The sequence below is a fragment of the Lichenostomus cassidix genome, chromosome 2 (genome assembly GCF_008360975.1).
Source record: "Lichenostomus cassidix isolate B80296 chromosome 2, HeHo_3.0, whole genome shotgun sequence".
Lineage (NCBI taxonomy): Eukaryota > Metazoa > Chordata > Aves > Passeriformes > Meliphagidae > Lichenostomus > Lichenostomus cassidix.
Window position 1 is genome coordinate 53,059,264 of NC_139482.1, and position 25,986 is coordinate 53,085,249.

The window sequence follows — 25,986 nt, forward strand, 5'->3', positions numbered from 1 at the left end:
TTCCCATAGGCAGGCAGTCATAGATTTGGCATGACAGAGTGACGCAAATCATACAGCTAACAGCCAGCAGGGCCTATTCTGCCCCACAGCCTAGAAGCCTTCCTTCATCCCTGCATAGTTTTGCAAGGTATCTCAACTACATCAGAGTCATCTCCTTTCCAGACAGGGACAAACACAAATTTCAGTTTCCAAATACCCTACAAGTCCTCCCTCCATTGGGTCCTCCAATTTGTTGTTCCTTCAGCCCAGGCCTGCACTGAATCCTCCCTGCAGACCTACTTCTCACCAGGGGTAAAATCTGTGAGCCCAGCTGGCTCCCAACACATCCTGCTGAGGGGTACAGGTGTCCTTCCCCACTGCAGTGCCCACCACCGCCTTTCTTGCAGAAGAGGGAAGGACACCACTGATACCCCTCACCTCTGCCTTAATGCTCTGTTTCGGGGTTGCTCTCAAAGGAGTCAGATGGCAAGTCCGTTGTTGGTGCACCCACAGACAGCTGCTCTTCCTGAGCAAATCGCCTTTGCATTGGCAGCGTCGTCTGGAGATGTAAAAGCAAGGATATTTTTCAGATGGTGATGTCTAAAATAAGTATCTTTTGAGCCCTAATACATTTTCACATACTTTCAGTCTATTCAGGACTTTAAATGGGAAAAATTAAGATTTGCACATGGCAGGCTTAAAGATAAGATACTGACATTAAATTTGAACAACATCCTGAGTTCCTGATTTTTATTTCTTTGGAAGTCATCACATTTCCACCCTGACTTGCACGGAAGCTGAACATTTAAACTGTATGGTTTGACATGACTGTGTAGGTCATTTAATTTCTCTTCATTTTTCACTTTCAGTGCAGATTGCAAAATTGGATATTTGCTGAAATCAAATGGATTTTTTTGTTTTGTTTTGTTGTGGATGGCTGATTTCAGTAACCAATCAGCAAGGCTCAAATGACAGGCTTAGCACGTGTTTGGCAGTTTTAAAGTTCTTCTCTATTTCAACGTGCAAGATTTCAATCCACTTTTCATTGCTATCTGCTCTTCTGGAGTTCAAATATGTCAGTATTTCCTGGAATGCATATGAGCATTACAAATATAATCAGACTGAAACTCACTTTCAAAAAGTTTGGCATTATTTAGACCTACTTTCAAGTGTAGGCAGATTTAATGTTCATTTGTGTCCAGGAAGTTCAGAGGGCTCCACACGCACACCCAGAAAGCAGAAACAAGCCATCTGAAATTAATGAGGTAAGTGTGGGTGCCATCTTTCTATATGGGAAAGGTGGAGTGAAAAGTTCAAAACCAAAAGCTTTATAAAATCAGCACTATTAATTAAATGCTGAGCCAGAATGTATCAAAGGCAAAGGAAGTAATTCCATGTGCTCCACTTGGCATGGGATCAGGCCCTTCATTTGAAATTTTTCAGAGTGAGGAATATGGGAAAGGACACAGTGTTACCTTCTGCTTTTTAAAAGGCAAAGTCTCTTGTCTACCCTTCTAGAGAAGTTTTCTAACCAAGAAAGTGGTCAGCACAGGGTACAGATCCAGAATACTTGCCTAGGTAATTTGAGCACATTTTCCAAGCTTAAAAGACCTTTATTTACAGTTAGATGTCCCTGGGTTCCTCCCTGCCCTGGTTGTGAAGGTAGCTGTGATTGATGATCTGTCCATGTGTGTCTCCTCCCCTGTGTAATTTCAGCCCTCTGCTTGGCAACCACAAGGCACACTCCAGTGACAAAACCATGCAATGCCTAAGGCCTTCCTGCAACCCTGCTAAAATTTCTCCACTAGGCTAGCCCGGGTCACTGCTCATGCCCTGTGCCTTTTCATGGCTGGGATCATTCACCACACCTTTAAGCTATGCTTCACTACCTTCGAGCTACCACAACCTCAGCAACATGTGTATGACAGGTTTTTCTCAGTATACCAAGGCCATTCCCTTTCTTCCCATTCTATCCATTTCCCACTTTTATTTCTTCTCTTACAATTTGTCTTACATTTTATTTCATCATCTCTTTTCCCTTTCTTTTCTCTTCTCTTTTCTCTTTTCCTCATTTTTTTGTATCTTCCTTTTTTCTTTCCTTTTTTTCTTTTCTTTTTCCCTTGTCTCTTTCTTTTTTTTTTTTTTTTTGCTTTGCCTTTCTTCTAATTTTTCTCTACCTTAGATGTAAAACCCTTTTTTTCAGTTTCTACTAGTGCTGTCAGCAGTTCTTTCTGGGAATATACACATATACATTGCAGCTAATCTCCTTAACCTTAAATTCCCTATCCCAGTCAGAAAATGAGATTAAATTCCTGAACATTTTGTAGTTGCTGCCAGAAAGGCCAAGGTCTAAAAGCTTGTGATCTTGTTTTTATGTGTAAGCAACCACTAGGTACAAAGATACTATCTGTTTATACCCAAATGATCTGTGGAGGTCTTTCACAAGCCCTTTGGGGAGGCTTCTCTCTGTTTCAGTAATGGGAGATTGGGAAACTGCGGTTGTTCATATTGGTTTTACAGGAAAAATAGAATGTCCTCACTTTGCAAAAGAATTTAACTTCTCTGCTATGCTGCAACACATGCATTTTTAAATCAACACAATGGCTCTGCAAGACAGACAATGGATTCCATCTGTCTAAACAGAGATGGCCTCTGCTATCAGGTCAGCTTGCAATCTGTACTTTGTTCTTATGAATGGAAAGTACCAAACTACATACAGATAACTTAAAGGAAGGGAATGAGACTTGCCCAGCATCAAACAGGAAATCTGTGGCATGCAGATTTTCTGATAGCCCTCAGTTTGCCCAAGAATCACTGGACCAGTCCTCCTCATGTGAGAATAAATTCTTAAAAGGTATGTGAGCCAAAAGAGCTATGACAAATTACATCATTTCCAGAGGTATTCCTATATCTGCTACTATCAATCTTCATCACACCTTAAGAGTTCTGTTGCTCTCTCCTTTTTCTGTGAAGAATTTGAAGAACTGCCTTTGACTTTACTTGTAGAAAGAGGTGAGGAATGCACTTGACCAGCTCAATGGAAACTGTTTTCAGTCACACAATGCTTATTTTTGTAACACTGCAAATGTTCACATCCAACCTATCAAGTACATGCTGCATAACATGAGAGAGAACGTGTTTCAATTTAGCTAATAACATCAGCTTGATCCCAGCATCCAGATGCTAATATCAGCAACCAGATATTTCAAAGTCATCATTATAATTCACTTCCAATAATTTCCTAGAAATAACTTCTAAAAGTATCAGCTCTCTAAAGCTAAAAGAACAAAGCTGTATAAATTCCAGGCCTGCAAGGAAGCCAGCAATGATCTGCATTTTGTTCCATGGACAAATATGTACAAGAGATGTTGCCAGCTCTTTATCAAAAATCGTGCTATAGCTTCTTTTCAAATCTCATCTAGGTGTATTGTTCTATCATAAAATTTTTGAACTCTCTTCTGGATTTTTTAACTGTTCTTGATTATCTTAGGTTCTGATTCTGGTGGGTTTTCAGTATTTAAATTTGGCAGTAGTCAGCATTTCTCACAAAAAGCTACACAAAATGGTTAGAATTTCTCTCTTCTCCAAACACAGTTCAGTAAATGAGTAGTCTACTACTCTCACCTAATAACATTGCTAATAGCATGGTAATTAAGGCAAGTAAAAATACCATATAAAGCCTTGTGTGGAATTTGATGTAAGAAACACCTAAATCTTTATATCATAATTTAAAGTGAAAGTGCAATGACCCTACCAAAAAAATAAAGACCCTGATGATTTAAGACTTCTGGATGGGAGCATAGAAAAGGCTGAGAGCTTTTCCCATAGGAAACTAAAGCAATGGGGCTTTGTATACCTGGAATGCAAAAATTCATGGTACTGAAAAAATACATGGTACTAGGGTTGGAGGTGCAGGCTCCAACCATACTGAAATCAATGTGAATGCCCCTTAATTGCCTTTAAAGGACAGTGGATTAAGTGTTTTGATTGTCCAATATTTATGGCACAAAACAGATCTGTAATGTATTCTAACAGTTTTCATGCTTTAGGAGAATGAATTGCATAGTCAGAAGTACAATGCCTTTGTATTGTATTTCTGTGCTCTAAAATTTCACAAATGCAAAGGAGAAAGGACAACCAGTGCATTAGGAGGCAATTTGAAGAAAGCAAGTCAATAAAATGACACAAAATGAGTCAGCAAGCAGAACAGACTCTTCAAAAGTATTAACAATTGCAAATTTAACAAATTAATACCTCATACCAATCTAACATAATTGAATAAAAGTACCATACCTCACCAGGTCTTCAGATGAACTTCAGGTAGTTAATATTGTATTGTAGGGATCTGCTGCCATTCAGTTTGGTCATGCAAACTTTTGTCAGATCTTTTGCTGTTACAACTGAACTGTTATACAGGGGTGCAAGAAGACCTGGGATCCACACAAGGGCATCAGCCCTACTATCATACCACAGAATCTGGAACTTTCTGTCAACATGGATGTAACTAAGTCTCAGTCAGTGTCTTCTCTCTTTGATCCTTGCTATTCTTAAGGTCCTTTCTCTATCTCAACCTGTTCCACATCAAATTCACATGGAGAGTTTAGTAGAATGGACATGATACAATGAGTGGGCAGAACTGCCTCAGAGTACAGGCGGTTGGACAATGGGGTTTGTTCCTGAAGAATTCAGAAAAATTGTACCCTAGTAATGTCTACAGAGGTTTGTAGAGTAACTGCTTCATGATCTCATTTTCCTCTGACTAAACTGTATCTCCCAATAAGCAGCACAGTATACTCACAGGATGAACACAAGTCATATATCACCAGTGTCCCAAGGCCACCTGGCCTGAAGATGAAAGGGGCATGAGACACTTAAACTGTGACTTGCAGAAAACTCTGCAGTGGCTTTCCTGAATCAGTACTTCAATCTTTCTGCTAGAAGTCCTTACTGTTGGTTTTGGGAGAGAGAAGGTTTTGATGAGACCAAAGACCAAAAAAAATTTATCAGAGAACTGTCACTTTTCTCACATTTGCTTTAGTCAAGGCTCAATCCACCAGGAGAGGAAAGGGCCCATGGGAAGTACACACACTGCTCTGCATTTTTATACACAATTTTTTAATGTGAAACTTTACATTCTCCTAATATAGATCTCCAAGAGATGGGAACTACATATGCATTCCTCTACGAAGTTAAACATCTTCAGATTTCTTTTTGTACTTTAAAGCTCTTTTGGCTAGTTTGGGGTAGTTATTAGACAAATACTGAAATAGCTGAAGCACAGAAGCTATTGCGGTGAATTAAGCTCCTCCCTGGTTTGCTTCCCGGAGAACCTTATCAATTACCAGTGTGACACTGCTCACTGTAAATTTTACCGTATTAAAGGTTTTTTAACCAGGCAGGCAGTTTAGTGTAGTCTTCACCCTATGATTTTTAAGAATTTCTTGCCAACTGAGGCAAGAAATTGGTACTTACTAATTCACTTTTATCTGTAGCTCTAGGGAATAGAAAATCCCTGAAAATCAACAGCTTGTCTCCACCTTAACTCTTGCCTGGTCTCCCTTCATTGCTTAACAAAGTCTGTGTTAAAAAGAGATCTTGCAAAAGTTTCATGGGCCCTTGGCATATATGATCCCAGGCATTTTTCTCACATTTGTTCCAAATTCCAGTCACAACAGAAACATACAGTAATTTAATTGATTAGTTGTCAGCTTTAAAAAGGTGACTGTATCCCTGTTTATCAGTGTATTTTTATCACATTGGCCAGTATCACGGAGCCCTCTGTGTAGGGAGGTTACTTGATCCTACAGGAAGTGCTCTAAGGTTGGTTGGGTTTTTTACCAGCTAATAGTGTTTAGCATTTCACCATGCCACATTAAATTCAATGTACAAGCAGTTAAGAAAAGTACTGTATCTGGCACTGTTTAATGTCACTGACATGAAATGTGAGCAGCTGTGCCAGCATTCCTGAACTCTGAAAGTACTTTACCTTTCCTCTGTCTTTTGGAAATTGAATACATTTTAATATGTTTTGGGGAAATAAATACCTTTTAATACAGGGCTATAATGTTAGGAAAGTCAAAGAATTAACTGTGTCTTGTCATCTAGATAGTAAAAGAAATCAAGACCATTTTAATCACAGAGATGCCTAGCTGCCTTTATCTCCAGGTTCGCCAGGGCTGAGGATTTAGAGTGCTCTGTGAGTGGCAGAGCTATATGGCAATTTAATGAAAAGGCTCTCCCAAGTTTTTGAGTATGCATGCACACTCCCTGGAACAACTCTTTCTGACTGCTATTTTAGCCTCAAACATTGTCACTAGACATGTTTGGGACAAGCATTAATCTCTGGAGAAGCAAGACCAAAACTCAGATTATTATCATCAGGCATCAGTCTATTTCAATGAACTTAAAAAAGAGGATTTTCATATTTTGTATGTAAGTCAAAAATGGGGATTTTCCCTTTCTCTCCTGTTAAAAGAAAAAAAAAAAAAAAAGACAAAATAATTTTTCATTTTGGTTTTATAGACCTTAGAAGAAAAAGAGCATTTGCCTTCCAGCACAATAAAGTGATCCGCTTTAACAGAGCATTCTTCACATGGCTTCACTGGCCTTTGCATATCAGCTGGATCATTGCTGAAGCTGGTGGGCTTCTGATAGTTAGCAAATTGTTCTTCCTGGCCACTAATCAAAAAAACCCTACTTTTGTATGTCAGTTCCAGGACACTCATTGCAGACAAGCATGCCAGGACTTCCCAAGTGCATGGGAAGATTCTGGGGAAGAGTTACTGGGAACAAGATCCATGCAGGAGCAAGAAAAATGCATTACTGTCCATTTGACTGTTATTTGATTGGAACTTTCTTTGATGAATTAAAATACCCCTTAGTGAGATCCTCAGGCCATGCAAAATCCAAATGAAAGGAAGACATTTATATGAGGAGGTCTGAGGAAATATTTTTAATAGTGAAGCTAATACAAGAACAATGGGATCCCTCAATGCAGAGAATGGAGCCAAAGGGGCCATGGACCATGGGGTCAGAACAGATGCCAAAATGGAAATCTCCTTTTCCAATGATAGCTAAAGCTTCAGGGCAAACAGCTATAGGTGGGTTCAGTTTGGAACTAAACAACAGGTGTGTCCTGAATGACTCTTTTGCTTTTTTGTTGTTTCTTTTTTTTCAATATAGTGATGTATAAATCAAGTAAAATTAAAGCAAATACCACACACACTCTCACATCATGGCAGCACCAGAAGATTCTGTTCCAATTTAAGCAGAGAAAAACAAACATTCCTTGCAGGGGCAGCCATGAACAGTCATCCCAAACTACATTTCTTCCTAGAACATGGAGGGATTTCAGTTTATGAGCTCCAGAATCCCATGTGACGGTTGATTTCAAGTTTTGCAGTACAAGAGAAAATCATTTTGACATGACAAGGTTCTAGAGACACTCGTTCCTGAAGATTCTTGGGAAGAGCTGTAAATTTTGTAAATATTCTTGTTCTGCATTAATTTGTTAATTTTTAAAGGAAAAGGGTACTAAAGCAGCTTAAATATTATCGTGGCAATTATTTAAATGTCTTCCAAATCATCCAAAATCAAAAGACCAAACCTTCATGACCAGATGTTGGAAGCTACAGGACATTTTAGGCTTCCAGAGACCCACCTATTTATTTCTGACTTAAAGAGTAAGCATCAGTCTCTGTGAGAGTGTTTGACTTAAATACTAAGAAACGGTATCTGGTTGCAGTAAGTAATGGAGGTGAGACAAAATAATGTATATGATTATCACTATGTTGACATTTGACTGTCAACATACCAAACTGAAAAGGAAAAACACTAATGAAAAAAATAAATAGAAAGGGAAACATTGTTTGCGTGTGAACTCTGCACAAAATACCCTATGGAATTTAAAACCCAATATTCAGCTTATTTAAACTAGCATTACTATGTTAAAGTCAAAGCAGCTCTGCCAATTTACTGTAGCTAAGGATGTGGTGATTAACTATTTCCGTTGCTTGGAAAAGCACAGGAAAAAATCCCTGATGTTTTTAGAAATCCTTGAACAAAGCAAATATTTTACTATACCTTATGTATATGATTCTTAGAAATGTGAAGAAAAGAACACTTGAGAAAGTAAACACAGAAAATTTATTTCTGAATGTTATCTGACAGTGTTTTTCATTAGTAAACAAAGTTTAGTTCAGTATCAGATTACCCATTTTATATGAAGCTGAATTCAGATTTCTGCTTTTCTCATTAAAAAAGGGATGTTCCCCTTAGATTAAAAGGAAGGTGGACTATATCAAAACCTCTTCCAATCCAGTTTCAATTCTCCCCCTACTGTGTCCCAATTCTCAATTCAGACTTATTTCTATATTTATTTTAGAAGTCACTCTTCCAGGATCTCATGATGTCTTTAGCACATGGAGTATGGTGTTTGGTGCCAGGAATGCAGTGCAAAAAAAAAAAAGAAGAACACAAAACCAGAGAAGACAAGACAAGCAAACAAATGAACCAAAACACTGGGCTTCAAAAATGAGCAACCACAGTGGGGTTCCACTGCAATTTGGTTATGTAATAACCTCTTTTCTTCCCCCAGAAGGTAATGCAGAGTTGTGAAGTTCAAACTTAATACAGAGGATGTTGTTTGTTACAGTGGAAACAAAGTGACAAGCTAGTTATAATGTCAGGCCAGTTTCTGACACTTTGAGAGAAACATAAACATTGTATGTTGAGTGTCCATTTGAAGTAGTTTTATTCAGTTCTAGGAATAGCAAGGCTTTTCTTCACTCCCAGCACGCACACAACAATGGTAAACCCTTCCCATACGCTGAGTTTGCTTTAGCTGTGAATTATAAATTGTCACGGAGAAGCATGGGATATCTTCTGTGACTGAAGAACTGCCAAATTGGTTTGTAGAGAATAAATGGCTGTCCTTTAATCTTTTCCTTACTATTTCTCATGGATCAAATTCTTCCACCTCCTTCCACTGCATGGCACCTTAACTCTCAAGAGCTACCTTACTGAAGGATATGGTATTACTAAATTTGAGGAAGATCTGTCAACTTGTTTAAATCATGAGGGTGGGACTGACTAAAAAGTTTGGTACAGATTCCCACCTGTATTTTCTCCATAATGAAGGTGGTTTGGATGGCAACTAAAGTCACAGATAGGGATCAGTACCTACCCACAGAACCAGATTGAGACATCTAGCAAGTTTTGGTATCAGTCATTCAGCATGTAGTTTTCTGCATGTGGCTTAGTATTAAATGAAGAGTACCCTGGGCTTTTCTGAATAAAATTATGAAAGACTATGCAGCCACAGTTTGTCTCTCAGCTGGTCTTGGAATAGGCTTTTTATCATAACTGAAAAGCTGTGCCAATTTCAGCTTCTTTCTGCTAACATGTTGGGATTGTCATGACTATGCAATGTAATAGAAAGTCGTATTATTAATTTGGAATACTAGGGAATGGGAGCAAATTCTGCAATGGTTACTCTAATTTTGATCTAAGATAGAGATGAACAAAGTGCTCAGGATGGATAATTCTATTCAAAATCAATCAGATCAACCAGCAATTTTGAAATAAATTACTTTCTATGAAAATACAAAGTTGCTTTCTCTGAGTGGAGAGTCTAGTATGCAGATTTTAAAGGTTCTGCTTCTTTTCACTAACATCATGTCTTTATGGGGACAAATGTTTAGGCAATTGCTGTAATTATGATAAGGACTCCATTTTCCATGTAAAGTACAGAAAATGAGTAGTCACACAGGACTGCATAATTACATCTATTCCCAACCCCCCCAAGAAAATCTTTCACTCAGACAGCATGAGATTGTTTATTTGATACATCAGTGTTAATGTCACACAAACGCACGTGGAAGAAAATTAGGAATTAAATTATGTCTTCTCTTTGAGTCCCATTAGGGAAACTGAAGGGAGCAAACAGAGGACAAAGTAATGTGAACTCAGTGTGAAGGAATGTAGCTAATGTTCCTTATCTGACCTCATGCTGAGCCACAGCACCAGTGCGAAGCAGTTCTTCTATAGCTTCATCCTCATACCCCAGCATGCTCCTCAGTATCTCCACTGTGTGTTGTCCAACAAGTGGAGGTGGTTTTGGATGTGACACAGCAAATTCACTGTATCTGACACCTGGTCCTGTAAAAAAAAAATGCAAATAGGAGGGAAATTATTTTCCAGAGTTACTACCCATATTTATATTGAAGTATCTATTAGTATAAAGGAAAGTACCTCATTTTCCCAACAGTTCTAATCACAGTCCTTATAATAGAAATGTTATATTCTGAAATTACAGACTAAAAAATAGTCCAGTTTGAAACACTATACCAATAAGCCAGTTTTAAAAAGTTCACTCAAATGCAGAATTGTTGAATATTCACCCAGCATTAAGAAGGTCTTCAATTTTTCCCAGTGATATGTATATCAGGGTGCTTTGAGTCATATTATGTCACAGGTCTGCCACTCTGCTACCTGAGCAGCAATGCCCAGCCCACTCAACAGGATGTGGTGCAGAAACCCCCACATCTATGAGAGGAGGCAGCATAAGCATAAGGACACAATGAAATGTCATGTTAGCACAGTTACTGATGTCAGAGCTGTGCATGGACAATGGGAAGCACCATGTCCAGTTGGCAGCCGCTCAAGTAGCTTTATTGTGTGCTCCATTATCCTGCAGTGACAGAGAACTGACAGCATGCACAGATGTGGTATTCCCCAGCTTGGTTTACACGTTAAATCAAAAATATAGGTAAGAAAGTCAACAATGATTTATTTGCTCTGACAGAAATAATTTCAAAGGTGGAAGTCTGGAAGCTGGCAATGATATGAAGACTTCTGTGTCTTCTGTCGCAGGTAGTCAGATGTCATGTTTTAGTGATGCTCTGTAGTGAACTGAACAGATTTCAGTGTAGTTCTCTGCAGACAAGTAGCTACACCTTTACTACCAGACTCAGCAAGAAGAATGAGCAAAAAATTTACTCTGGGATCAGAAGTGAGGTATGCACCCAGCACATGCATAGAAAGATTACCTACTTCATGGAGAAAGAGAGGACAATATTTTCCTTAATTGTCAATTGAAAACTTTTCTTTAATACAAAACTGAAAAACCTTTAATGCAATTGCAAAAGGATTCCTCTATTCATAGTAGTGGCTTTTATTACCTCATCAAAAAGAATTCACAGAAAAAGTTATATTTAATTATATCGTTGTCTATGACACTACAGATTTACTTAGAAATACAAAGAACATTTGTTTTTTGCATTTTTGGCAGAACAGTGAAGAAATAGAATATTGACCAGCCAGGAAAATGGACCACATCATGAATTGGTAAATTTACTGCTTGAACCTACTGATTTGATTGAAGCTACTATCTTATTTGATAGATGCTGACAAAGGTCAGTCAGGATGCCAAAAAATGCCATTTTTTAATTTTTTTCCAGTCTTCATGAACTGTAATCAAATGTTTAATACGGTAAAGTATCCACCTCCAAGGACAAAATAAGATAAAAGGTGCCTAGAAGAACATTTTTTTTTTCAAGCTGATTTGGTACATTTTTGACAAGTATGCTCCTGCAAGAAGCAATGCTTAGACTTTACAATCTTAAAGATCTTTTCCTTTAAAGATTTTTTCCTTTCATCAGCCCAGATGAGTCTAGGATTCTGTGTGTGGTTTCTGAGTTTTAAAAGGAAAGGAGTTAGAATTGGGCAATTGCAAACCAAATAATTTTACTTCAAGTTCTATTCAATACTGGAAAAATAATCACAATTAAAATATTCAGGACATGAATAACAGCCAGCATTTACCTATTAGGAATAAACAGTGTATGTGATCTCTTGTTCTTCTAACAGGAAAAGGGCTGGAGGTGAGATACATCCCATCTAAATTTAGATGTCAATAATCTACTTTAGTTCCTTAGACAATCTTTGGAGACACTGAAGATGAAATGACACTCTCTCCTCTAAGACACTGGTAAATGAGTAAACCTAGTCAAATGAATTGTGGTCATCTGTGTTTTCCATAAAGGAAAGGGTAGACAAGTGCCTTAGGTGCGAAGCTTTACCACACAAACATCAAATCAGGTGAGATGACTCCTTGTCATGGTTTGACTCCAACCACCAGCCAAGCCCCATGCAGCCATTTCGTCACTCCCCTACCAGTGGGATCAGAGGGACAATTGGAAAGGGTAAAAGGCTCAGATAATGACAGTTTAAGAGGAAAAGGAAAAGCCTTGCACACAAACAACAGAAAACCAGTGCTTAACATGGACAGCCAGGTGTTCAGCCACCTCCAGTGAAGCAGGGCCACATCATGTAACAGTGACTTGGGAAGACAAATGCCAACACTCCAAAAGTTCCTGCCTTCTTCCTTTTTTACCCCACTTTATATACTGAGCATGATGTCATACAATCTGAAATGTCCCTTTGGTCAGTTAGGGTCACCTGTCCTGGCCATGTCTCCTCTCCCATGTGCCCCCAGTCTCCTCACCAGTGTGGTGATATGAGAAACAGGGAAGGCTTTTTGTGTAAGCCCTTCTCAACAATTAAAAAGATCTCTACACTATCAACCCTTTGTTCAGCACAAATCCAAAACACAGCCCCATACCGACTACTGTAAATAAAATTAACTCCATCACAGAAAAAAACAGAACACCCTTCAACCACCAAGATGCCAAATCAAGATTTGACTTTCAGAAAGAAAATTCTCTTCTATTTTCCATAAACAGACTAAAGAAACAAGGTCTAGATAAACCCAAAGCCAGAGGGAAATCATATTCAGATAATTGCTTCTTGGGGTCTTCTAAAACAGAACATTTCAAGTGAGCTCCAGAGGAATCTGTTCAGCATGTAGCACTTATCATTTTATTTCTACCTGGATGGCAAATGGAACTCAGACCTTACCTGCTCAGCTTTCTGAGGACTTCAAAAGCTAAAAGTTCCTGTGAAGCACAGTCCACAATGACCTGGCTACACTGGAGAAATGGTCTAATAAAATAGGGTGAAATTCAATACTGTCAAGGGGAAGGAGCTATGTTTCTTTACATAAATACAGGGCAGTGCACAAACAGGAAAGTAGGGATAGTTAGGGGTTATTCTTGTTCATGAAGTGAAGATGAGTCAACGACATCATACTGTTGCGAAAAAGGCAAGGATCATACAAGGATGTACAAACAAGAGAGATGCCTGCAGGACACATGAAATAATCTTTTTGCTCCAGTTAGAGCTGGCAAGCCACAGCTGGAGCAGTGTATGGTGTGGGGCCCCCACTGCACAGCCATCTGGAACACCTGAGACCTTCCACAGGACAGCAACTGAAATTATCACAGGAAACATGACAGATTGAACCAAGTGGGATCATGGACCTAAAGAGAACAACCAGAGAAAAAGAACCTCAAAACTGTTTTCCAAAATGTAAAAAATAACCACCACCACCACCACTTATAAAACCCCTAACCCCCCCCAAATCCATGCAAACTTCCTGGAAGGATGAAATAAATCCTTTTTCATGTCCATGATGAGAAATACTTGACTTAAATTGCAACAAAGGAAACTATAGGAAACAAAAAATAAAGTTTTATAATGATAGGGGTAGCAAAATGCTGAAACAAACCAAAGGGAGGAGGCTGCAGAATTTGTATCAATCAGGTCTTTAGGAAGGAGATTTATTCTAGCATAGTTGATCCCACAGCTGATCCCTGGGGCTTGCAGATGGATTAGATCTCTCACAGACCTTTCACCCACTATGGTATGAAAGCTAAGAAACAGCTCACACCAGGGATAAGTTTTCTGTTAACTTATTCCTCTGATTCTACTCACTTCAAACACACTGAGTTATATTTTCAGATGAAACTTCAAATGAGAGATCAGAACATTTTAAAGGGAAAGGTGACATCACTAGGCAGTATTTGTATTAATTCCTCTTCTTAGGAGTGAGTCGGAGCGCTAGGACGGCAGAACTGGCACTAGTGCAAGCCACAGGAATGATCTCTGTGCCAGCTGAAATGCTTGTGACGATAAATTCAAAGCAAAAACGCCCTGCAGAGACTTATTAGTCTAGAAATTCAACATAGCCACAAAAATATTATGCAATTTCTATTAAAAAAGAAGATACAAAGCAATCTTATTTCAGGTATGTGTATCTGAGAACTCTACACTGAGAAATCAGCAAACCCTCAAAGAAACTGGTTTTGTAGTGATAGACCTTTCATTTGCTTGTGCAAATTTTTGCTAGCATAAAAATTGTGGATCTCAAGCCCTGGGAGTTTTTGCAGTGATATCAAAACACTAAGAATAAAATCTCTAAAGAGAGAAAACGAAAATTGATATTAAGTGTGCAAGAGACATAGAATGCTTCATGCTTCCCAAAGAAAATTAATCTTACAAACCAGAGCATGCTAGAAAATTGCACATCAATTATAAAACCAGTGTCTTCCTGGAGCTTTTATTGTTTGATGCATAATTCATCACGCTACTTTTCACTTTGATAGAGTTATAAAGTTATCTACATTCATTCAAAGGAGCTACTTGCTAATGATCCATCATTAACGATTCTCTGTTCTTTCCTTGTGTAACTTCTACTTGGCTTCTGTGTCAATTAGGAGGGTGCAAAGCTTGCCAGTCAGGCTTCAGCAATCCCACGCTCCTACTGAACAACGCTCCAGGAAAGCAACCAGCAGAATGCTATGCAAATGCTAATTAAACACAACTGCCTTATGAAGAAACCATCCCTAGAGGCAGAGAGAGGTGAACTGCTTTAATTAAGGTCAAAAACATTTGCATGTGGGTGAGTTACAGGGAGCCTTGCAGACGAAAACAGGCCTTTGCTGGGGTAGGAGCAGGGTGACTGGTGAGAGGGTGTATGTAAGGTGGTGGTCACCTGCGCATCATGGCTGTCAGCACTGTACTCCATTCAAGCATGAAGTTAAGTTTGTCAGTCACCTGACAAAAGCAATGGGAGAATCAGTGGTAGCTGTAATTTACCTTTGTCCTGTTAAATTAAAAGGAGCCTGTTCCTCTTTTTGCTAGGATCATCATTGTCATTAAAACAAAGAGCTCTTTCACCACATATAAATTCTAGGCTAATCTTTCATTATTATTATTATCATCATTTTGATTTTGACACATTGCTAAAATGCATGCTGTGCACACCACATAATCTACAAGATTTAATAGTGCAACAACAAATCAAAATTTTTATCAGTTGCAACAACAATAACAATTTTACCAAGACATCTTCAATACTCCAACTGAGCCTCATCATAATAAATTCTGTTTCTTTGGGGTCTATCTATTATGGCACTGCTAAGCATCTTACTGAGCTATTAGTTTAAGACATACCAAACACATTAAAGCAAAAGAGAAAAATGAGATGAACCACTGAAACATGTCCAGAGGATGGGTCCTGAAAGAATTAAATGCCTTTGAACTTTTACGCTAAACAGGTGAAACACACAGCAGTCTTTGGAACATGTCTTTGGGCATTGCTGAGATTTGGGGCTGCAGAAGCGAAGTCAGTTTGACTCTAAAAGTAGCAAAAATTAAAGTTGAATTTGAATGATATTAAATGTGCAAAATATAGTATATAGAAGTGAATAAAGGTAATAATCTTTGCTTTGTCCTGACAAAAAGCAGTCATGCAGCATTGTGCAGCACTCACCAGATAACACATTTTCTACAGTACAGGTTAGAGCATATTGAAGCAATCTAACTCTCAAACTATGTAGATGGAATCAGGCCTGGGCACAGCCAAGCTCAGGAGAAAAGTCATGATTATTTGTTATTATTCAAGTGGAACAAGGGAAAGAAAGGGAAAATTTGAACTAATGGATGTGTATACATTCTACTTGAAACAGATCATCTACCTTTTCACAAAAAGAGCAATGAGAAACCCAGGACCACTTGTTAGTTAGTTTACCCTAGCTCACAGTGTATTTTATACAGATGTAAGAAAATAAACTGTATTGGGCTTGCATTGAAAGGGTTTGGTAGCAGGGGCTACAGGGGCAGCTTCTGGCAGCTGCCAGAAATTTTCCCTGTGTCCGATGAAGCTCCAAGACAGACTTGCCGCTGAACAAGGTTAAATCAATCAAGGGCAGTGGTAGCAACTCTGGGACTACATATTTAAGAAGGGGAAAAAGCCTGCACAACAGTAACCAGAAGATAGAAGTGATAATATGTGAGAGAAATAGCTCTGCAGATGCTGAGGTCAGCAAGGAAGGAGGGGGAGAATGTGCCCCAGGTGTCAAGGCAGAGATTTCCCTGCAGCCTCTGCAGGACACCAAGCCAGAGCAGGGGCATGTCTGAAGGAAGATGTGACCTCATTGGAAAACCACACAGGAGAAGGATCCCAGGGGGACTTGCGGACTGGTGGAGAGAGGGGGCCATGCTGGAGCAAGTTTGCTGGCAGGACTTGTGACCCTGTGGAAATCCACACTGTAGCAGACTGTTTGAAGGAGTGCAGACTGTGAAAGGGAGCACACTGGAGCAGTTAATGCAGAACTGCAGCCTCTGGGAAGCACTCCTGTTGGAGAAATTTGTAGAGGACTTTATCCTCTGAGAAGAACCCCACATTGCAATAGGGAAGAGTGTGAGAAGTCGTCCCCCTAAGGAGGAAGGAGCAGCAGAAATTTGTGATGAATTGTTCACAAACCCCCATTCCCCCGCCCTGCACTGCTGTGGGAGAGAAGGTAGAGAATTCGAAATGAAGTCAAGGCCAGGAAGAAGGGAAAGGTAGGAAGAAGATGTTTTTAATATATTGTTTTATTTTTCATTATCATAATGTGACTTCATTGGAAATAAATTAGATTAGTTATTCCCCAAGCTGAGTTTGTTTTGTCCATGACAGTGATTTTTCCATGACCTTAGCTCAACCCCTTCCGCTGACCAGCTGGGGAGGTGAGTGCTAGAGCAGCTTTGGTGGGCACCTGGTATGCAGTTAGGGTCAACCCACCGCACAAACTGAAATTGTATGCCGCTTTCAATAACATGGTGTTGCTACACAGCAGTTTTGCAATTCCAATGAAGTATCATCACCAGTTAAGAATGATGGCCCAGAGCCAATACATTTGTAAGCAGATACCTTACGTGCTACAGGTCAAGTGTTTGGAGCATGCAATCAGCTGGTTATGAAACTGGCCTGAAGGAGGATCAGCAGGAATGAAGCAGTGACTTTTAAGGCAATGAAAAGGAAAGCCATACAAAGTAAGTCCATGAGAAGGGCTTCATGGCTACTGTGAATAACATATGGGTGTTGGAAATGCTGTGTGCAGAGATAGGATATATGAGGGCCAGACCAGGGAAACTGCATTTTGAGTATATGGTTTCTTCCTGTTGGTCCCAGCCACAAATTCTGTCTCTGTAATTCCCAGCTGAGAAGATGGTGTGCCCAAGCACACAGCACAGCACAGCTTGCCTACACCACTTTACACCAGGCTTCCTCCCCTTGACACAGCTCAAAGCAGAAGAGTAAACAAGACAAAAAGCTCATTACAAAGTGCTTGCTACTGTGAGTAGTGAGAACAGGCTTTAAGGTAATCTCCAGAATTAATTATCTGCTGCATCTTAACTGGGAAATTCCCACATTTTTCTTTTTCTTACCACAGATCTGAAAGTTTAGGAGCTTGGGGGACATTTTGGGAATCTATTTAATTTCTTGGAAAAATAATTTCCTTATGAATTACATTAGAGCAGGTGATTTACCTTTTAAGAACAACTCATAATAGATTGGAAAAAAGAAATTAAGGAGACAATATTCAAAGTCTTGCTTCTGCTTCCTTACTGCTGCTTCCACCTCCTCCCCCACTTACAGCACAGTCACACAAAGTGTTCACTTGGCACCCAGCACAGCTGAGAGGGCGGAAAACTTTGGCAGGATTAATAGGAATCAGTAACTGAGAGTGCAGAGGATGGACAAACTTTTTCAAATGGTAATAAAAAAAGTAAACCTTGTTCTTGGTGCAATACAAACACACATATAAATAATCAGTAAATACTAAATAGTAAAATTGGCAAGGTAGTAAGTAGTGTCTATACTAGAAATATCTACAAGCTACCTTTTCTCATTTGGACAACGCTGACTTCAATAGGAGAGCTGTGAGGACAGCCCAACTTCACAAAAGTCGAGAATTTAAAAACTGAAGCATTGTGAGAAGAATGATTTGACAGGCAGAGTGTAAACATATATTATCTATGATAGCCATAGATGGGTGTTTAAAAATGAGACCCCTTTTAAACCAACACTTAGGAATTCAAAGCATCCCCTACACAATTCTGAAAACCCTTTGCCAACTACATTTATCAAAGTAGTTTCTCACCTAAAGCTGCATGTAAAGAAATGCGTTTAGAAACATTTTACGTATTTCCTATCAACCAACATCCTGGATATAATCAACATAAATACCACTCAACATTTGTATAACTCTTTACATTTTCAAAGAGTCACAATATTAACTGTACCTAATTAGTATTGCATGACTGCTGCAGTAAAGGAAATCATTTATCAGTCACTCTGGTTGCATATTTGAGAGTAATCCCACATAATTGTGCTATCTCAGTACCACGATTTTGTGAGAGGACTCTTGGCACTAAAAAGCTTTAAAAAAATCTGCAGAACAGTGGTGTCTACTTCTTCCCACGTGTATCACCTCGCAATGCTGAAAATTTGGCCTAACGTTTTGTATAGACTCACATAGTCCCACTCCTTCTAGAAACCCCCCAAAGACCTTAAGAGAAGATTCAAAGAAAGACAGGAAGGAAGATGACTAGTAAGAATACCCAGAGGCATCAATTTTAAAGAACCATGAATCCCCTAAGCAAATAATCTGTAGCTCCATTACCTAAGGAAACAAGTTTATATGTCTGTGCTGTCTTTCTAATCATCTGTTTGTCTGCCTTGTCCTGCTACACACAGTAACTTCTGAACCTGTCAATCTTGAGAAAAGTGTAGACATCCCAAGGAAAATAAAGATCTTAACAGCGTTGTCAAAAATGGCAATTGCTGTAGGACAGGTGCCCAAATTACTGCTCTAATGACATTCAATTAAACCCCCGAAGAATGCAGCTGTTATATTTTCTGTTTGGCTGCAAATGTCTTAGCAGGAAGTACAGACACATCTCTATCAGGTTATCATAAGGATTACACATAGAGTTTATCACGGATATAAATTGGAAGGAAAACAATATTTAGTTCCAGAACTTCTTCCAAGTATCTTTTTCAATAGTACTGTGAAAGGTGTACTCTAGGTGGGTTTTATTATTCTTGCAGGAAGGAGATGAAGAACTACATGGCAAAGAAAAGTTGCTGGGAGAATTTCTGAAAAACTCTAAAAGAAAAATACTACAGGGGCATGCCTAAACTACTGAAAATCCAAGCTAAAAATATAATTTGTCTCAAGTCATTACCTAATCAATACAAAACTCAATACATAATCCCACCACAGGATGCTGGTTAACCACAGGTTGTGTACCTAATGCAGAAATTACAGAGTGAGGTTGAACTTGTACTACACAGGAGGTCAGATCATAATATGATCATAATATGATCATAATGGTTATTTATGAGCAAAAAACATATGAATTTCTGAAATGCCTTTAAGAAAATATGTTTCCACACAACAGGACTGGGGTTAATACGGCCTGTTTGAACTTCCTCTGATACTTAGAATGTCAAGCCATGTATTGTTTCATGTTGCATCTTTACTGTAAGCCCAAAGGCCTTAACTACTGTATCTTATGGAGAGTAATTAGTGAGAAGTGTGCTTACAGCATAGAACAAGAAAAATCAAAATGCTACCTGAAATGAGCCTCTTGTAAGGACAGAGCATTGCCTAGTTGCAACACATTGACATGATCTGGAAGGTGAATCTTGCCCCCAGCTGAACAGGAAGGCAAGCATCTCCTGGAGGTTCTCCTACTGAGTCTGGTGAAAACCCAAGTCCTATGCTTCGTGGTTAGTGTGAGCCTGCATGTTGGAATAAGACACACCAGCCAACCCAGAAAGTGTCTGTATCTCCTCAGTACACCAATTTGTCCTTTCCTGTGTCCTGTCTCCAGCTATAAGTTAGATTCCCCGGCTCTTCAGAGACCCAAAAAGTAATCCTCTTGGCCAGCTGTGCATCATCAGAGTAGGAGCAGATGAGCTCTTCCTTGCAGATGAGCTTTTCCTTACTCTTTAGGCAACAAGTTGAAGCCCAGATACGTGAAGTTGGTAATTCAGGGATGCAAGACAGTGTACACTGAAGGACATGCACAGCCTAATCCAAAGTCTGAGTATCATTTGTCTTGCTTACTCAAGGGGCATTTTTACAGGATAGGAGGCTTTAAGCTTTCTCCAAACAACTGGTGAAAATAACTAAAAATTAAATCATTTGGGCCTTCCATTAACACAAATTCAAAGGAATATTTATAAAGCTCTCCTAAGCAACTTTTGAAAATGCATTTATTGTTCCCAAATGCCCTGACAAGGTTCATAAGCCCGATCTTCCAGCTCCTAGGGAACATTTCTCTGTGGCCTGTCCTTTAAGTATTTGTCTAGTTATTTCTGTACACTTCTGTAAGCCTGGACATCAGAACACAGCACAGATTATTGTGCAAAAGAGAAATTTTTTTTTATGTCCCCTTTTTATGCCTCTAAAGAGCAGACCATCTCTTTTTTTTACACCTTGTAATGGGAATTTATGTTAAGATTACTATTTTTGATGGCTCCAATCATGCTACTTTAAGTCTCTTTTCAAAACCAGAGGTGATTGTTCCACTGATCAGTTCTGGCATTCCTGTCTGATTTCATTAAACCCCACTGTAACAGCTCCTTTGACAGCAATGGTTGGTAAGCAGAATAGAAAGTGAACTGGGTGGCAAATGGTTTGTGGCAGGCACAGCCTACCAAGTTGCTTTGCTTAAGTTGCCTAACCTCACCACAACCCACCTGCATATTACTATAGATTACTGATTCATTTTAGAGATTACTTATTCATTTATATAGGATGATTAAAGTCTTATGACATCCATCTTAGCCTGTTAAGAGAAAGAAATCAAGAAATTAAAGCCTTCTTTAGTCCATCTGTAGCAGAACTACTTTCAGTCACTTCTTGAGACTTTTACATTGGTTAATTTTTCCTCAACAATCCCTTGTTTTAGCCAAAGGATTACCTCTCAGAAGGAGTATATTATTATAAAAAGGCAAAGATCAGACATTAAGTTAGATGTCAAATCATATGTCTGTCATGTGCTGTATGGGTATTGCCACGCTCATTTATTCCACATGTCTTCAGACTGTTCCTCTGCAGTCACAATACACAGGCATATAAACCTCCACCTTTGGAAAATTCAGCAGTTGGTCAATACTTTCTTGCCTGGTTGGTGACCCACAAAGAATAAGTATCTGCAGAGTGACTATTAAAACAATGGAAAAAGCCATCTGCTGCAGCACAGCCAAGGAAATCCTCTTGGATGAAATCCTTCAGCACAGAGGAGAGCTAGGTAACTATGTTTGAGCACCATGGAAATATTTGGAACTCGATTTTCAAGCAAGGCATCTGTGATTAAGTAGGGCTGAGCACTATGCACAGCCTGATCATTCTTCCAAAAACTCTCCCACTCCACCCTCCATTTACTTCTGCCGTCCCCTGTGTAGGAGAATGAGGCCACCTCTAGTGCATAGGGACTTTCCCTGGCAAAGGAAGATGGGAAGGGATTTGATACTTTGTTTTGGATTATTTGAAGAGCTGCAAATTACATTTTTAGCTCTTTTTGGGTAAGGTGCCCAGACTCCTTGAGGCATAGGCTCCTAAAAACGCTGGCTGAGTTTTGAAAAGCTCTGTGTAATCTGGGATGACTCTTCGAGTGTCATAATCAAGACATCTTTAAAGGGGCCCAGTTTCCAGTAAAAGCTGAGGATATGTGAAAATCTTTCCTTTGCAGGATGCCTCAATTTCACTGTGCAGAGACATCTGGTATTCAAAGTAGACAAGAAGAGAGAGTATCCTTCATTGAGCAGGGGAAGTAAAATTCTAGACATATAACTCTTTTCAGCAGTTTCTTTTTCCCCCCAGTTTCCTATTTTAAAAAAATCATCAGGTTAATCTTAAGTTCTTTAAAGGGAAGTGCTTTATCCCTAGCCCCACTTCCTGACTCCAATTTCAGCACACTGCATATTAGGCTGGGTTTTTCCATTGATTCGTAGTTTGTAAGTGACAACTTGATCAATTCTGTCTCAGTGTGGAGGGCTGGGAACAGCTTTTCTTGCTTTCCATTGTCTGCTGCCAATCCCTGACATGTGATATTCAACTCATCTTCTTGCAAATATCAAAGCAGTATGGGGCAGGAGAAACAGCCGTGTCAAACCAAGCAGTCTTCATTATGGATTTTGGTTCTGTGGGCGTGCCAGTGCAAGCGTGTGAATGTCACTTAAGTATAGGCTGGTTCTCTACCAAAGTTCTTGTGGTTTCTAACATTTGCCAGCCTTTACTCCATCAGAAGGATTTCAGTTTTGCATTCTACCCTACAGTGGGTAAAAAAGTCAGAAAACATCTCTCCTCCCACACAAAAGCTAGAGTAGGATTAACAGCGAGAAATTTAAGTCAGACACACCCATGAAGAGGAATGAGGCACAAGGTTAGGAAGCCATCCAAAGAATGGTTGCCTACCCCCTTACTAAACTAAATTGAACTGAAGTCTCTTTTTGCTCAAGAAGACAACTGAAAACCTGGGGAATAAAAATTAAATCAAATTGAAACCAGCCATGCCTAACCAATATCCCACCTTAAATGACTGTAGGTCAGTTTCGTAAAATATTTCCCCATTCTTTCTTTTTCCTTCTTGTAGTACTTTGGCTGTTTCCTTCAGTTGCCCTTTAAACTGCAAAGAAAAATGCTTTTACTGACATGGTTTGTAATTTTGAAGCCCAAATCTTAAGCAGCAGGTGCTTAGTTTAAATGGAATTTTTCCATCCCCAAATGTCTGGGATCATCAGTTGCACCTCCCTCCTACACAGTGCCTCACCTTTTATCCTTTGCCATTTGTTTTTGTGGATTTTCATTTAATATATTTCTTCTGCTTTCAGAAATCTGCTTTTTCACTGCAGACCCTTCAACCACTCTTCTTGCTTTTACCTCGTACAATTGGCAAGTGCAGTCTCCTAAAAAGCCATATGAAATATGAAGGGCCTTGCTGCCTCTGGTCTTGCTATCTCTGACTTAATTTTCAGCAGTGCTGCATCTCCTTTACACTGCATTGCCAATTTGAAAGTGCCTTAGACTGCTTGTAAGTATTTGCACCACAGAAACAATTATATTTTAATTGCCAGAGGTCCTAGGGTTTCTCTGCACACATACACACAAAAGACCCACAAACAACAACAAAAAAAAAAAAACCAAAACAAAACAAAACAAAAAAAAAACCCAAGAAACAAAAAGAACAACAACAAAATCAGCCTGAACCAAAATAACAGTTGGGTTTAGTTCATACAATTAGTTATTTTGAGCAAGTCTGTGTGTGGGCACTTTTTTCTACACTAGCAGGTTTTGTTTCCATTTAATTTTAGCTTTTTGGTTGCTTTTCCTTTAGGCAATTTTCTCTCAAAATTTCCTTTCTTGAGGTAATGTAAATTATGTTTGCAGGAGGCCTAATCTCAAGGAAAATCCAAGGAAAAAGCAACCATAATGAGATTGCAATTGCATCCATGAAAGAATGGATTAAAAGTAGCTGTGTCAAAGGCACATTGGAAAAATGGAATTCACATACTAACACTAGAACTAGAGATGCTGAAGTGAATGCCTGCTCTGCCATGATGCTGGTAGATTGCTCCTGAACACAGTACAATTTAACAGAGTCTAATCATCAGATTACAATTTCAGTATAAGGAACTGATTCCTTGTATCCAGAAACACATTTCCAAAGTCTGTGTGTTAGTCTTCCAAGTGTATTTGTATTTAACTATTAAAGAGCAGTTTCTTTTTTTCTTCATTTGCCTTTCTATTGCTTATCAGATACAGTTGCATATCAGTATATAGCTCTTGCCGAAAAAGAAATAACATGCTGTAGAAATGACCATAACTATTTGCTAATAACTTTGACACGAATTTGACTGAAAAGTCCACCTCATAAAATATGAATTTGCATTGTTCAGCAGTAAATCACAAGGGCTCACATAGCTTTCTCATAACTAAATTTTAACTGAACTTTCCATTCTTAACAAGGCAGCCCAATTTCAGAAAGCTATATCAGCCACTTCCTTAATCCACAAAGCTCAGAGGCTATCTTCTGCACTGAGCATGCAAAAATGTTTAATGCTAACACAAATACCTTTCATAGATTATTGTGATTCTCAGGCTGATTTCTAAGCCAGCTGTTCTCGGACTGATTCAATGTGCAGATTTCATTTTAAACCAGAGTAATTCCCAAGTTACCTGCCATATAACTAGATCCTACAGGTGTAGGGCATGTTTGTAATGCTTATTCATCCACTCGCAGGGGAAAAAAATCCTAAAATCAAATAATTTGTGTAGCTTTCTTGGATTCTAATGTTTTCTCCCCAACTTTCAGATACTATGTCAACAGAAGAATGCCAGGAATTACTTCATGCTTTATATATGTACCTGTTAGAGATTACATTCATTAATTTCAAAGCCAGATGCTATTTTGGTTGAAGTAATCCTTGATAGTACACTTTTTAAAGATATATATGTATATATGTGTTACATTCCAGTAAGAAAAACTTGCCATGAGATACAAACATTTAAATCTACCTTGATTATAGATCTATTACAGCTTTGGGTTTTTTCATATAAGTAGTGCAACTAGCTTCTTACTCCTCCCAGGGCTTATTCTCTGTAGAGCAATTTTGATAAAGAAACAACACCAAATACAAAGGAAAATTATGAAAATATATGAAACTCATCAGAAGAAACTAATCATCATCTAATAGTGAGGTCAACCATAGTACCGACTGTTGAGCTGGGAATTCAAACAATTAGATTTTAACCTATCAACTCTGTGATCACAGGCAAATCATGTTCCATTGCCATATCTTTGTATTTCCTGTACAGTTGTGTTAGGCTTGTCTACTTAGATTATAAAAAGTTAGGAAACCCAGTCGCTGCTTACTATTTGTTTATACAGGGACTGACAGAATGGGCCCCACTTTATATTGGAATGAAATACAAATAACATTTTTCTGATATTCTGTCTCCCAGAGATGCTTCAGAGGAATATGAACCACTGTCCCAAGTTATATCTGATAAACTATGCATTACTCTGTTGTGGGAAAGATTTCTTTCTAATCCCAAATACATCTGTCTTGCTGTGCTGTAAATGATAGTTTCTGGGCAGAGAGCATACTAATTGTAGGATTAAACCCTTAGCTAACTCTTGGGTGGAAACAACTTCCCCTAACATGGTAGAAAACACATGTTGGCCTCTGTCTGCAAACCCTTGAACATCACAGCCCTGCTCTTGACTGGGATATTTAGGTACTCTATTGAACTATGTCTGTGCAATATAATGCAATTAAAATTAAATAATAACTAGTTATCAAAAAGTATTATTGAGATTTTAGTGGCTCCAGTATTGCTTAGTCTGGTTTAGTTACTCTTTGAAGGCAGAGACAATTGTGCTGAATGTAATGAATTCTGCACCTCCTTCAAATAAGTAGCACACAAACTTAGAGCTGAAAAATTAACTATGATTTCTGCTAAGCATCTTAGGATCATTTTAACTTTACAAAGACACAGACATTTGAAACTTTTTGAATCTAAAATATATCTTTGCACATAATATTTTGCTGTAACATTTCTCATTTTGGTGGACGTACACATTATATTCTATTCTCAAAGGTGAATGACTGACACTGCTGATATGACACAGACACCATTGGCAAGCTTCTAAAAACAGCTGGCCCCCAACATCTTCAACATCTTTTCTTCCCACGGGTATGTAGAGCAGGCAGATACCAAACTGCCAAACACAAATGTGGAGGAAATATTTCAGAAATTATTC

At 38.8% G+C, this 25,986-nt stretch overlaps 1 protein-coding gene across 3 annotated transcripts in view; it reads right to left on the reverse strand.

The window, feature by feature from the left end:
- Window positions 1–8,105: 8,105 nt before the first annotated feature.
- Window positions 8,106–25,986, reverse strand: part of SUGCT (succinyl-CoA:glutarate-CoA transferase) — a 329,471-nt gene continuing 311,590 nt past the window's right edge. For all 3 annotated transcript variants that reach the window (XM_085051578.1, XM_085051579.1, XM_085051582.1), the window contains exon 14: window positions 8,106–10,137. In XM_085051578.1, the coding sequence (XP_084907704.1) occupies window positions 9,974–10,137 (164 nt within the window). In that variant the 3' untranslated portion in view covers window positions 8,106–9,973. The remainder of the gene's footprint in view (window positions 10,138–25,986) is intronic.